Raw genomic sequence first — 15,281 nt, 5'->3', positions numbered from 1 at the left:
CTTTTAAAAATATTTGTTTCTGAAATAAAGTTGTCACGGTAATAGTGACCTAATGGTTGTCATTTTAATCAGACACTTAGGTCTGAGAAATTGGGGTCCCAGAGCGAATGCTAGGCCAGGCTGGGCTGTGCAGACGCCCTGGTTAGGGTGGTGGAGCACCTTGGCGTTTGACTGAGCCGGGCTTGGAGGCTGGGGTCGTTCGAGGAGCGGGGGAAGGGGGGGATCGGCGCTCGATAGATCCGCAATCGATGGATCGGCGCTCGGCGTGAGGGTCAGTGAGTGGCCGCGGCCTGGGCCTGGACGCGCATCGGCATCCGCGTGGGGACCAGGGGAGCGACGCGGGTGGGTGGGGAGGGGGCGCGGGAGGGTGGGTGGGTGGGGAGGGGCCGCGGGAGGGCGCGGGCCGCCCGTGGGGCAGCTTCGCCCGGGCGCCATCTGCTGGGCAGGCGGGCAAGGGCGCGCGACTCCTGCGCATTCCTGTCAGAGGGGCCTGAGGGAGGCCTGAGGAGCGGGGCTGCCCCGGGGGAGGGCCGGGGTGAGGGGGCCCCACGTGCACCCCATCAGCCGCTAACCCGGAGCCCCGGAGTCCTGTTTGTTTGTTGTTTGGTTGTTTTTTTGGTTTTCCGAGACAGGGTTTCTCTGTGTAGCCCTGGCTGTCCTGGATCTCGCGCTGTAGCCCAGGCTGGCCTCGAACTCACAGAGATCCCCCTGCCTCTGCCTCCCGAGTGCTGGGATCACAGGTGTGCGCCGCCTCCCAGCTAACCAGGTCCGTTTTGCCCTCACCTCGGGCATGGGATGAGACGTGGTCTCTAGTCCCTGTCAGAGTCCCCGTGGTCGTTTGTGGGGCCCCGTTAGGGCTGCCTTACTGACCGGTGATTTCTTGTGAGTCAGTGTTGTGTGTGGACATCCGCCCTTTGAAGTAAGTGTGTGTGTGTTGTTTGAAACAGGCTCCCCACGGCTAGCCGAGGCTATCCCGGAATCACTTTGCAGCCCTTCCTGGTTCTGCCCTTCCACCTCCTTCAGTGGGAATTACAGTCACATCTGACAGTGTACGTGTTTAATGTGAAAATGGGAACCCACAACCCAGTAATTTTATACAATAAGTAGAAGATTACGGAGAATACGATAGTAAAGTTGGCGACAGAGTTAGAGGTGTGTGCTAACTTCTGCAAGCAACAAACTGTACTCACAAAGTAAAACTACTTTGTGACTGATTGCTTACTGAGTTTTGCACTGTATTTTGTGGTGAAACCTGTTTTTTGCTGTAGCCCCGGCTGACCTCAGCTGAGACCAGCCTTGAACTGATCCGCCTGCCTCCACTTTCCCAGGGCTGGATTTTAGACTTCTACTACCATGCCCAGCTCTGAAATAAGAACTTTGTGATAAATTTAAAATATCTCAATCTAAACCTAAAACTTTAATTAAAAATTTATCATCTTACATCAAATGTAACAAGGTTTATTTTAGATACTATTTTTTTTTTTCTGAGACAAGATTTCTCTGTGTAGTTTTGGTGCCTGTCCTGGATCTTGCTCTGTAGACCAGGCTGGCCTCGAACTCACAGAGATCCTCCTGGCTCCCAAGTGCTGGCATTAAAGGCATGTGCCACCACTGCCTGGCTAGATACTATGTTTTTTTTTTTTAAAAAAGATTTATTTACATGGTGAAAGTTCCAAATTCACCATCTTTTAGAGCCTTAGTGGTGTGATTACATGAATCTTGAGCTAGGAGAAAAATTCAAAAATTTAAACTTAACATTAACTGTGGGTAATCAGTTAACTGAAATTGTTTTATTTATAGTTGATTGCTAGTGCATTCAATTTATTATGTATACAGCATGTATCCCTGCAGGCCAGAAGAGGGCACCAGATCTCATTACAGATGGTTGTGAGCCACCATATGGTTGCTAGGAATTGAACTCAGGACCTCTGGCTGCTAGGAATTGAACTCAGGACCTCTGGAAGAGCAGTCTGGAAGAGCAGTCAGTGCTCTTAACCTCTGAGCCATCTCTCCAGCCCCCCTCTACATTGAATTTTTATTGATTATCTATGCTGTCAGGATCTGTTCTAGGTTATTGAAACATAAGAAAAAAATCCCTTCTTTGTTTTGCAGGGAGAAAGATAAGCAACTAAATACAAAGTTCCAATTATAGATGAATGTTATAAAGAAAAATAATGCAGGATTGAGGGATAGAAAATTCTAGATAAAGTTTTTTTTAATCCAGAGTACACACACACACACACACACACACACACACACACACACGTTTTTATTCTGTACTAAAATAAGTTATACCACCTTTTGTACTAGAACTAGAAAAAACGTTTTTGTGACAGTATTTTCTGTATATGGGAGTTCTTTTTGTATAGTGTAACATTTAAAGTTAGTTTTAGTCTGTTTTGTTGTCTTATTTCCACTTTCTTTTAGAATAAAGAACTTGATCATACATGTTAGTAATGAGATTTTCTACTTAAACACTGAGGTAGTAGAGCCCTGTAAACCTGGTTTGATGGGTTTTACTTCTTTAACCTTTTGTTGATTAAAATATAGTTCTGACACTAGACAGGAAGCATTTTGCAGCTTCTTGGACAATAAATACAAAGTTGATTAGCATAGGTTTTCAAGTAACTGTTTTCAAGTTCTGAAATTGTTTCATAAGTAGATGTAAAGATCTGTTAGTGTATTTCAGAATGATTCCCTTGTACTTTCTGCCCAGTTTTCCTTGGCTTCTGTTTATCATGCAGTCAAATTGTTTTAGATGTTTATAGAATCATATTTACTTGTTTTAGTTTAGGCTACTTCTTTTTGTTGGTGACTGGGCGATTAATAAATTGAGAAGAGTATTAAAAGTAAACATAACCCAAATAACTAAAATAATGAAAACCCACAGTATTGTGGTTCTGTAAGAACTGTCCTAAAATGTGTGCAGGATTTAGCCTCTTGTGTCATTTTGTCAAGAGCTGCACTGGAAATAGCCTTCCTCCTAACATCACCCTACATGTGTTTTATGTCTTCACTAGAGAACTCTCCATCTTGGTAACATAGATTCTAACTTGGTAATGCACTTTTGCTATGAGATGGTGTTCATATAGTTTTTTAAATCTGAATTTCTGTCATGAGGACAAATTTGCAGTATATTGACTATCACATAAGAAATGGAAATGTGGGCTGGAGAGATAGCTCAGAGGTTAAGAGCAGTGGCTGCTCTTCCAGAGGTCCTGAGTTCAATTCCCAGCAACTACATGATGGCTCACAATCATCTAATGAAATCTGGTGCCCTCTTCTGGCCTGTAGGCATACATGCAGACAGAATACTGTATACATAATAAATAAATCTTTAAAAAAAAGGAAATGTAATTTATGTTTTATGGTTTGTGCATCTAATTTCATGCTTTGACCTATAGAACACTTCATTATGTTTCAGAATTAGAAAAATGAGATAGAGTTTTGATGTGCAGGGGGTGATAATTGAAAGGAAAAAGGAGCAATGTATGCTTTTAACAATGGTGACCCACACTGAAGGATGTATTAGGAGAAGAATGGAAGTACATTCTAAGCATTAGTGCAGCATAGAGAGGGGTACATGTGGGAAAACACATGAATGAACGGAGAATAATGTGTTTCATAATGAGGCGTTTTCAAGGAATTTTCAGAAGACAAAGCTAAATAGTTTTCTGTGATTATATTTTAGAAAGCATTCTGGGAAATTAACGATTCTCATTTACTTGTCTAGAAATTGTTTTTTACATTCCTGTAAATGAATATAAACTGCCTTTTTTTTTTCTTGTAGATTTCAGACAAAGTCCGGTTTTCAACAATGCTGAAATCAAACAATTGCTTTTTTTCCATGGATAATTTGTTTTTCAGTAGCCCAGATGAAAGTGAAAAGTAAGTGTGCCTGAAAGAAGGGTTATCTAATGTATTATTTTCAGTTTTATAATTTTAGGGACTTTTAATTCTTAATAGTTACAGGAATAATCTAGAATATAATAATGGTGACATTTACATGTTGATAGCCCATGGTTTTAGGTGCGGTATGTCACAAGTAATTTGTTGTATGCAGTACTTGAAATGCTAACGTTTGAGTGAGGAGAACATGAAGTGGCCTCACAGCTGTCATTCAGCCAGCGTCCCTCATACAGCAGTGTGCATCAGTCCTGTGACATAGGGAAAGATGTTGAGAGCATTGCCATACATACAGGGATAAAGCAAAACCTGACAGTTTGTTTATGGAGTGTTGGTCTAAGAGTCTGTATTTGAGTAATGTTTAATAAATAGATGGTTTTTGATAGCCTGTCCTTATTAACATATATTTACATTTTGTTTTCTGTGTAGCCTTCCAGTTAAGGAAAAATCACTGGATTGGTTTCTCCCTCCAGCTCCACTGATTTCAGAAATTCCAGATACTCAAGAGTTAGAGGAAGAAATTGAAAGTTATAAACTATTAAGTAAGTTGTCATGTTTCTTGTGAAGCCAAACTCATGTAGTTTATGTCACTTTAAAAAAAATCTACTAATGTATTAAAATATTAATTCCTTTTTTGCTTGTGCATCAAATCTCAAGGTCTAGGGCATTCACCTTCTCTACAAACACGTTCACATAGTGCATAATACATGATCACGTACTTGTTTGTACTGCTGCTCTATGAATACTAAAATTTGCTAATGCAATTCTGTTTTGTCTTGTTCTTTACAAAAAGTACAGTTTTCTGAGAGCCAGATCTCAGTGAAAAACACCAAGATGCAGAAGGTTATGTATAATATGAGATTATTTTAAACATTGTTAAGCTAATGATGTAGCAGAACATGAGCTTATCATACAGGAGGGCCTCAGTCTTCCCCAATACTACAAAAAATTTCTCCCCCAAAACAAGCATGTTCAGTGTATGTTTCTTATATAATATTCAAAACTTTAATGTTTTATTATGACTCATAAATTATATATGTTTGTGTATGAATTTGTATAATTATGTTTTTTTATGCAGGACCTCACTGTGTAGCCTTGGCTAGCCTGAAACTCACAATGTAGATGAGGCTGGCATCTAACTCACAGAGGTCTGTCTGTCTCTGCCTCCAGAAATAACCGTCTTTATTTCATGACTACAGTAGTACAGATTATCTTATTATTGTATTGATTCTTTCAATTTTTGTATTTATCTAGTAAGCTCTTTAGAAAAATTTTAATTTTGTTATGTTTATTTAGTATCTGTGTTTAGGGGGTACTACCACAGTGTTTGTGAAGTCAGGGCACAACTTGGAGTCAGTTCTCTCCTTCCACCACGTGGGTCCTCGGGGCAGAACTCAAGTTTTCGGGTTTGATAGCAGATACTTTTACCCACTAAACCACGTCACTGGCCCTCTTTAGAAACTTTTAATTGAAATTTTCTGTCATTATTTAGAAAATTTCTTTTCACAAAGAACATATAATATGTAATAATTAATAATTAGTGTATTTCTCTTATCCTAGGCCAAGGAAAGATGCCAAAAATGATAACATCAAATCTGAAGATCATTAACGAAGACAAAAATTGTATTTCACCAACACAAAAATTCCATTTTCCCTGTAATGTGCGTAAACAGGATTACCTGAAATTAGGAGGATCAAGTAACAATGACTCATCCCGTATTGCTGGCACACTGTTCTATGGCTCTTCCCAGAAGTGTAAAGATCACATGGGCACTGACAATCCACCTTCAAAGAGTGGTCCTGGGGATCTGAAATTCCCTAATGCTGCAGAAGATAGAGGAGAGTACACATCAGCATTCAAAAAAGGGTAACTAATTAGTTACATAATACGCCGAGCAAATCTGAGTATTAGGTGTACACGGAAAAGAATTAAATTTAATAGGAGGTTATTGAGAAAAACAGTAGCAACAAATAGTTTATGTGCCAGACACTACCAGGCTTGGGGTTCTACTCACAGGAGTCTTCAGTTCTCATCTTTCAGGAGCTTAAAATTTACCATTAAAGGCAAGGATAATGAGCTGCTAAAACTAACTCACTGAATGTTTCATAATGTGACAGTTATTTTAACAACATACATGATTAGAGCAAAGATTCCCAAACTTTTCTTATTGGTACCCTTTAATACTTAAAATTTACTGAGGAATCTCAGTTTTTCTTTAGGTGGGTTATATCTGTTAATACTTAGCCATACTGAAAGTTATAACTGAAAGCTAAAATATGTTGGTTCATTTTAAAACAGTGTGAAACCTGCTTCTAGTTAACCCTACACACACACACACACACACACACACACACACACACACACACACACACACTGGTTGTTTTATTTTGAGACAGGATCTCATTGTGTAGGTGAAATGGAATTCACTGTGTAGACACAGATGAGCTCAAAAGTATAGACATCTTCTTGTCTTCACCTCCCGAGTACTGGCATTAAAGGCATGTGCTGCCATGTTTGGTTCTAAATGATGTATTTTTGGCTATACTCCAAAATGACCCTTTTCACAAATCAGTGGATGAATAGATTAAAAGTAATGTTGAAAACCAGGGACAGAGACTAAGTATGTATATTGTATGATCTCACATGTGTTAGCATCCTACTGCTTTTAACATACATGAGAAAACAACATGAAAACAGAAACAATTTACTTTAGCAGACCACTTTTGTCCTACTTTGTTCTTGGTCTCTCTTGATTTTGGGAGTTTCTCTGCCTTAGCCTCCTGAGAGCTGGAGTTATTTTAGATTATATTTTTGATTGTATTTTTTTTAAAGATTGTATCTTTTATTGTGGTGATATATTTGTGTCAAATAAAGCTTGCCTGAGGATCAGAGGACAGAGATAGCCACTAGATTAAACATAGAGGCCAGGCAGTGGTGGCACACACCCTTAATCCTCTCACTCAAGGAGGCAGAGGCAGAGATCCAGTGAGTTCAAAGCTACACTGGACTACATGAAATTGATTCAGTCTAGGAGAGAAGCAGAGCCAGGCAGTGGTGGCATACACCTTTAATCCCAGCACTTGAGATCTCATGTCTTTGCTACCAGTATTTGGGAAGCACACACACTGTTAATCCCAGCACTAGGAAGGAAATGAAATGGCTGGGTGGAGAAAGGTGTATAAGGCATGAGGAAACAAGAACTAGAGTTTTTCAGCCGAGGACTCAGAGGCTTTCAATCAGAGGATTTGTGGAGATAGGATCTCACCTTCCATTCGGCCTGAGGATTCAGTAGTGGTAAGAAGTTTCTCTAGTGGCTTGTTCCTTTGTCTCTCTGATCTTTCAGCATTTACCCCAATATCTGGCTCCAGGTTTTTTATTATAAGAACCATTTAGGATTCATGCAACATTTTATTTTTTGAGATTATAATAAGTTACATCATTTCTCCTTTCTTTCCTCCCTCTTAATCTTCCGTTTACTCCTTACTCTCTTTCAAAAGCATAGTCTCTATTTTCATTAAATGTTGTTATATGCATAGATGTATATGTATATATTTTCCTAAATACATAAATACAACTGTTGTTGTTTTTGCTCTTTTGGTGGGGGGGTCTGCCACCCAACTTCCAATCACACACAGAGGCAATCATAAATGCCTGGCCTTAGCTTGGTTTGTTTCTAGCCAGCTTTTCTTAAATTATCCCACCTACCTTTTGCCTCTGGACTTTTACCTTTCTCTATTTCTGTATACCTTTTCTTTCCTTCTTACTCCATGGCTTGCTGTGTAGCTGGGTGGCTGGTCCCTGGTGTCCTCCTCTTTTCTCTTGCTCCGTGATCCTTTTTCTCTTAGGTTTCTTCTATTTATTCTCTCTGCTTGCCAGCCCCACCCATTCCTTCTCCTGCTTTTTATTAGACCATCAGGTGTTTTAGACAGCCTCACAGAGTTAAACAAATGCAACACATCTTTGCATCATTAAAACAAATGTTCCACAGTATAAACAAATGTAACACACCTTAAAATAATATTCTACGTACAACCTGTTCAGTCTGATTATGTTACTTGTATGTATGTTTTCAGAGCTGGCCAGTTAGTATTGGATGACCAGTTGGTTTGCCCTTGTCTGGGGAAGACTGTTTCTCCTATTCTCAGTATTCCTTAGTTGCCTGTAGTTCTTGGTGTAGGACTGAGGCCTCCTGGGATCGCTCCCATATCCCTCTTAGCATGTCTGTTGTCCTTATTCAGCTCACGTTTTAGCAGTCATATTGGGGAGATTTTATGGGTTGTAGCTTCTGACATTCCTAAGAAACACAGTCTCATGACAGACTCCCTAATCTTCTGGCTCTTACAATCTTTCTTCCCCCTCTTCCACAGGATTCCCTGATACCTGGGTTTGGGAGTGTTTTGCAGATGTATCCATTGAAACTGGGCTCCACAACTCTGCATTTTGATTAGTTAGACTTTTCTGTAATGGTCTCAGTCTGTTGCAAAGAGAAGTTTTCTTTTCTTTTCTTTTCTTTTCTTTTCTTTTCTTTTTTTTTTTTTTTGAGACAGGGTTGCTCTGTGTAGCTTTGCACCTTTCCTGGATCTTGCTCTGTAGACCAGGCTGGCCTCGAACTCACAAAGATTCGCCTGGCTCTGCCTCCCAATTGCTGGGATTAAAGGCGTGTGCCACCACTGCCCAGCTGAGTTTTCTTGATGAGGAGTGAGGACTACTTGTTTTCTGTGGGTATAAGGACCAACAAGTGTTTTGAATGATGTTAGAGATTATGTTGATTTAGTAAAGTAGTGGTTGTGGGTTCTCCATCAAGATCCATGACTTCACTAGCCCTGGGTAGTTGGTTGGTTTCCTGTAACAATATGATATCCCTTCTGTTGAGCAAGTCTTAACATCCAATTAGAGATGTAAGACCCACCAACAAGTATGAGTGCCACTAATGCACCCTTAGGGTTATCTGTTGTATGAATTCTAAAATGGTCTTATTATAAAAAACGTGGAGCTAGATATTGGGGTAAATGTTGAAAGATCAGAGAGACAAAGGAACAAGCCATAGCCACCTCTTACCTCTAGGACTCCTCAGCCTGAAAAAGCCTTCGTTCCTCCTCATACCTTATGCACCTTTCTCTGCCCAGCTATTTCACTTCCTTCCTAGTGCTGGGATTAAAGGTGTGTGACTTCCCAAGCAAAGGCATGAAATCTCAAGTGCTGGGATTAAAGGTATGTGCTACTACTGCCTGGCTCTTTCTCTCCTAGATTGAGTCAATCTCATTCCAGGCTGGCTTTGAACTCACAAGTGCTAGGATTAAAGGTGTGTGCCACCCCTGCCTGCCCTCTATGTTTAATCTAGTGGCTTGTTCTGTTTTCTGATCTTCAGGCAAATTTTATTAGTATACACAGTGTATCACCACTGTTATCATGCCATGCTGGTGTTGTTGGGGTTAATAGATGTCATAGCTGGGTAGGACTGATGGTTCCCTTGTCAGAATCCAGCTCTGACCTGTCAAAAGGTTCTTGTTGGGAGGAGAGAGGAATGAGTAAGTATTAGATAGAAATATAGGCAGAGACGACAAGAAAGACAGAGACACAGGATAGCTTCGGGAGGGCCCTGGGTCAATATCCAGCTTCCTTGAGGTTTATTCCAAAGGGCTTAATATATAATGCTGAGGGGCGAGGCAAAAGACCTCCCCCTTTCAAGATCAAAGCACAGTGTACAGCCAAGTATAGACCCTTCAAAACACCTGATAACCACACCTGTGGCCAAATCATCCTATTATTCAGCTCTCCTGGGTAAAGCAAGCCCAGATTCTCTGACCCTGAGTAAGGTCTTACTAGGAAGCCTCTGTGAGCCTCCACATTTCTTCCCTCCTATGGGAGTTTGTATGGCATCTTCTGGTACCAGGAAAGCTAGTCCTGGGGGAGGAGGATTTTGGGTCAGATCCAATTTGTATATTTCTTTATGCTTTTTTCTTTCAGTCTGCCTTTAGCCAGAGCTACATCCTTGTTCCTTTTGTTACCTGTTTCTGTTTACTTTTACCTCCTCTATTTCTCTTTCTATAATCCTAATATTAACTACTTGTTTTCTCTTTTATTTATCATACCCCAGTAACTTCTATCTTAATAAACACAGTACTATCATTGTTTCTCTATTTCCTACAATGATTGGAGTTGAGAAGATTCTTTTTCATTGATGATTACTGTATTTTCATATGGAGGCTGTGCTTTGACTCCCTGTGACATTTTATTTAAAATACTAACCATAAATCAAAGGCATAAAAAATAAACCTATCAGAATAGTAGCAGATTTCTCAATAGAAACTTAAAAGCCAGAAAGCATGGAATGAATAATTTTGATCTCTCAAAGTCACTAACTGCCAATACAGATTACTATATTCAGAAAAATTGTCTGCCATAATTGAAGGAGAAAGACTTTCCACAACAAAAACAAACTAAAGAATTCATACCACTTAGTCAGCACTATATAAGATACTTGAAGGAGCCGGGCGGTGGTGGCGCACGCCTTTAATCCCAGCACTCGGGAGGCAGAGCCAGGCGGATCTCTGTGAGTTCAAGGCCAGCCTGGGCTACCAAGTGAGTTCCAGGAAAGGCGCAAAGCTACACAGAGAAACCCTGTCTCGAAAAACCAAAAAAAAAAAAAAAAAGATACTTGAAGGAATTCTCTGGATATAGAGAAACATAAACATATCCATAAGGCTATAGGGATGATGATGGAGGAGGAAGCAGGTGGCCTTTCTGTGCCTCTGGCTCCCAAGTCTTTATTTGATAAAATAGAACAATAGAGACTTAGTTAGAAACAACATGAATTAAATAGCATCAAAGATCAAAGACCTCACAAACATCTACAGAAATTCCATCCAAACACTGCTGAATACACATTGTCAGCAGCCAATGGAACATAATTTGAAATATGAAATTATTTCAAAACTGACCATAGAACAAAACTACAAATCAATAGCAAAAGAAACTAAAGAACACACACAAACTCATGGAGATTGAACAACAGACAAAACATTTCTGAATCAAATGAAAACAAACTATTCTTAAATAAGGTGAAATGAAAACACAACATACCCAAACCTATTTAATACAGTGAAAGTGGCCATAAGAGGGAAGTTTATGTTTCAGATGCCTACATAAAAGAAAACAAACAAAAACAAGGATAACTCAGGCACTAACTCATACCCTGTAATATGAGCAATCAAGAGGCAAAAGCAAGAGAATCACCACATATTCTACAGAGCATGCTCTAAGCTAACCAGGGCTACACAGTGAGACCATATCTCAAAAATAAATAGATGAAAACCAGATTTCAAGTAAACAGTGATGAACCCTAGGTCCTTGGAAAAGCAAGCCAAAGTCAACATCAATATCTGGAAAGAAATATCAGGGCAGAAAATGAGTAAGCAACAACATTCATTGTTAGACTCAATTAGAGTTAGTTCTTAAATAAATCAATAAATAATCCCTAGTCAAATTAGCCAAATAGAAAGGAAGGATGCTACCAAACTCTTAACAAAACCAGTATTTCCCTGATAACAAAACCAAAGACATTACAAGAACAAAAGAGCATAGGTCAGTTGTATATACAGGCCTTAAGTGTAATGTATCACATAAATGGACTCAAAGACATAAATTACCATCTTCTCATTGAATGCAGAGGAGGCTTTTCAGCTAAATCTAACCTCTATGATGAAAACCTAAAGAAATTAGAATAGAATATCTTATCATTATGAAGGTTATACATGACAAACTGGTAGCTAGTATTATACTGATTGGGACAAACCTCAAAGAATTTCCACTAAAATCAGAATCAAGACAATGGTGTTCATCTTTTCCACTTTAAAAAATATTCATTGTTATTATTATTATTATTATTATTATTATTATTAATATTTTGGTTTTTCGAGACAGGGTTTCTCTGTGTAGCTTTGCGCCTTTCCTGGGACTCACTTGATAGCCCAGGCTGGCCTCGAACTCACAGAGATCCGCCTGCCTCTGCCTCCCGAGTGCTGGGATTAAAGGCGTGCGCCACCACCGCCCGGCATTATTATTGTTATTATTATTGAGTTTTTTTAGATAAGATTTCTCTTTATAGCTCTGGCTGTCCTGGAACTCACTTTGTAGACCAAGCTGGCCCCGAACTCATAGAGATCCATCTGCTTCTGTCTCCCTAGTGCGGGGATTAATGGTGCAGGTTCATTTTGTTTTAAATCTTGTGATGTGTGTGAGTGTATGTCATGGGTGTGGGTGCCTGTAGAGGCCAGAGAAAACAGATCCCCAGGGGCTGGAGCTACAGGTGATTATGTGTAGCTGAAGTTTTCCTGTATCCACCCGGCTCCTGCAGCCACTCAGACCCAAGTAAACACACAGAGGCTTATATTACTTATAAACTGTATGGCCACGGCAGGCTTCTTGCTATCTAGTTCTTATGTCTTAAATTAACCCATTTCTATTAATCTGTAAGTTGCCACATGGCTTGTGGCTTACCAGTAATTTTACATCTTGCTTCTCATGGCAGCGTCTGGCAGCGTCTCCTCTGTGTCTAGCTGGCGACTCCTGACTCAGCCTTCCTCTTCCCAGAGTTCTCCTTGTCTGTTTATCCCGCCTATACTTTCTGCCTGGCTACTGGCCAATCAGCATTTTATTTATCAACCAATGGGAACAACACATTCACAGCATGCAGAGCACCATCACCCATCAATTGTGAGCCACCTTGCATTGGGTGCTAGGAATCTAATTCTGGTCCTCTGGAAGAGTAAGAAATGCTTTTAACCTCTGAGTCATCTCTCCAGTCCCTCACTTTCTCAACTCTTATTCAAAATAGTGCTTAAAGCCTTAGCTAGGGCAATAAGACAAGAGAAGGAGATAAAAGCATACAAATAGGAAAGGAAGTCATCAAAATGTTATTTGCAGGTGATATGATTCTCTATGACTCCAAGAACCCCACCAGAAAACTCTTAGATCTAATAAATACTTTCAGAAAAGTAGCAGGATACAAAAGCAATGTACAAAAGTTGCTTGCCTTCTTGAATACCACCAATAAACATGTTATCGGTAATGAAATCAAGGGGGGAAAATCCATTCACAACTGCCTCAAAAAAATTAAATACCTTAGAATAAGCTTAGCCAAAGAAGTGGAAGATGTCTGCAGTGAAAAGTGGAAAATACTGAAGAAGAAACTGAGGGAGACACTAGGAGATGGGAAGACCTCCCACACTCACAGATCAGGAGAATTAACACTGTGAAAATAGCTATACACCCAAAAGCAATCTATAAATTCAGTGTAATCCCAATCAAAATTCCAGTATCATCCTCCATAGAATTAATAATAAAATATTAAATTTCAAACCTATATAGCTGTAGCCACCTGATGTTTTACACAGATGCTAAAAATACACATTGGAGAAAAAACTACTTATTAAACAAATGATGCTGGGCAAATGGGATTTCCACCTATGAAAGAATGAAACTGTCTCTCACCACATATGAAATCCAACTCCAAATAGATAAAGACTTTAATGTTAGACTCTGAAACTATTAAAGGAAAAAGTAGGAGAAGCACTTTATGATGTCAGCAAAAGTATACACTTTCTGAAAAGTCCAGTTGCTCATGAAATTATGCTAATATAATTGATACAGAGGAAACAATCAAAACATGCAGCTTACAGAATGGGAAATTTTTGCTAGCTGTAGACCTGACCAGATTAATAGCTAGAATATATAAAGAACTTAATCCAATTCTTTGGAACAAGCCATTCAACAAATGGGCTAATGAAATGAGTAGTTTTCAGAAAAGTACAAATGTTTAATAAACATAGGAAAAGTGTACAGTACTCGCCATCAGAGAATTGCAAATAAAACTACATTGAGATTTTATCTCACCCCAGTCAGAAAGGCAGTCATTAAGAAAACAACAAGTGGTGGCACTCGCCTTTAATTCCAGCGCTCGGGAGTCAGAGGCAGGCGGATCTCTGTGAGTTCAAGGACAGCCAGGGCTATACAGAGAAACCCTGTCTGAAGAAACCAAAAGAAAAAAAAAAGCAAATGCTGGTGAAGATGTGAACAAAGGGGAAACCTTATACTCTGCTGGTGTGAATGGAAGCTAGTCAGCCATTGAACAAATGCCAAGTTAACATATCGGAGAGATAGTTACACTGCTCATAATGGCTCTTAATGGAGCAAACCGAAGTGTCTGCCAGCAGAGGACTAGATGTTTAAAAGGGGGTATATATACACAGGGTTTTTGTCATTTGAAGAAAAATGGATTCTGCTGGAGATAATTATATTAAGCAAATTAAGTGGCAACAGGTCACTGAAGCCATGTGAAAGAGGATGGATTGGAAGTGAATTGCCTAAGAAAATGAGAGATATATTTTGAATGTGTCTGCATGAATTTTGAAGTAATGGGATGATGGCAGATTATAGCATGAAGAAAAAAGATTCTAAAGTAACCAGAAACTGATATGTGGCAAACGCTAAAGATACTGATATTTATAGATAGTATAGACACCATGGTTAAAGTGGGCTAAAGATCTAGATTTGGCATAGAGAAAACAAGTCTCAACCTTCAAGTACCTGAGAAATGAAAGAACTAAGGGTTTCCACAAAGGATTTTTAAGAGGCAAGAGCTTTCAGGGCAGAGCCATGCTTTTTAAGACTGGAGAAAGTAAAGTATCAGTGAAGTTGAAGACATAAAGGACTGCATGGAGAGGCATTTTCAGAGGACTAGAAAGCTCCATAGAATGTTGGCAACTGGAATCTAAATAATACCTATATAGTTTATTAAACTTATTTAAAACTCATAATAACTTTAAAATCACCCAGCTAAAAAAATGGTTGAGGTTTGTACTTAAGTCCAGATTTGCCTGGTTCCAGTCATTGATTTTAACCAATATCACGGTGTGGTGTATGGACTCACCCTAGGGCATAAGTTATTTCCCATTCCCAGGATCATTTTATAATGGATTCTGTTTATCACCTATCTGTATTTGAATTTTCTGTCTTCAGTGATAGAATTGTCAGCAGTTGAGTATGAAATTTCACAAAGTTTATTCTAAATTTTTGTGTAGATTTTTTGAAAGATTTAGGTTTTTTTTCTTACACAAAAAATATATCAAGACTAAGTAAAAAAAATTAAAAATTTAAAAAATGCTGTCTTTGCACAGTGCTCCTTTGTATTTATTCCCTATAGATTTTTTTGTATGAAATTTTTTGTTGTTTTTCAAGACAGGGTTTTACTGTGTTGTGTAGAACACAGATTTAAAATTCAGAAATCTGCCTGCCTCTGCCTCCTGAGTGCTGGGATTAGAGTTGTACGCCACTACCACCTGGCTAATTATGATAAAACTTTAGTGAAAAGCTT

At 39.3% G+C, this 15,281-nt stretch overlaps 1 protein-coding gene across 4 annotated transcripts in view; it reads left to right on the top strand.

Moving 5' to 3' along the window:
* Window positions 1-252: 252 nt before the first annotated feature.
* Window positions 253-15,281, top strand: part of Hfm1 (helicase for meiosis 1) — an 88,693-nt gene continuing 73,664 nt past the window's right edge. For 3 of the 4 annotated variants that reach the window (XM_059274897.1, XM_059274894.1, XM_059274898.1), the window contains exons 1-4: window positions 258-342; window positions 3,791-3,888; window positions 4,336-4,448; window positions 5,467-5,773. In XM_059274897.1, coding sequence (XP_059130880.1) covers window positions 3,818-3,888; window positions 4,336-4,448; window positions 5,467-5,773 — 491 coding nt within the window. In that variant the 5' untranslated portion in view covers window positions 258-342; window positions 3,791-3,817. Of the gene's footprint in view, window positions 343-947; window positions 1,050-3,790; window positions 3,889-4,335; window positions 4,449-5,466; window positions 5,774-15,281 lie in introns of all 4 variants that reach the window. The other variant, XM_059274895.1, reaches the window with a different exon arrangement.

The sequence above is a fragment of the Peromyscus eremicus genome, chromosome 10 (assembly GCF_949786415.1).
Source record: "Peromyscus eremicus chromosome 10, PerEre_H2_v1, whole genome shotgun sequence".
Taxonomy (NCBI): domain Eukaryota; kingdom Metazoa; phylum Chordata; class Mammalia; order Rodentia; family Cricetidae; genus Peromyscus; species Peromyscus eremicus.
This window is presented reverse-complemented; position numbering and strand designations above follow the sequence as displayed.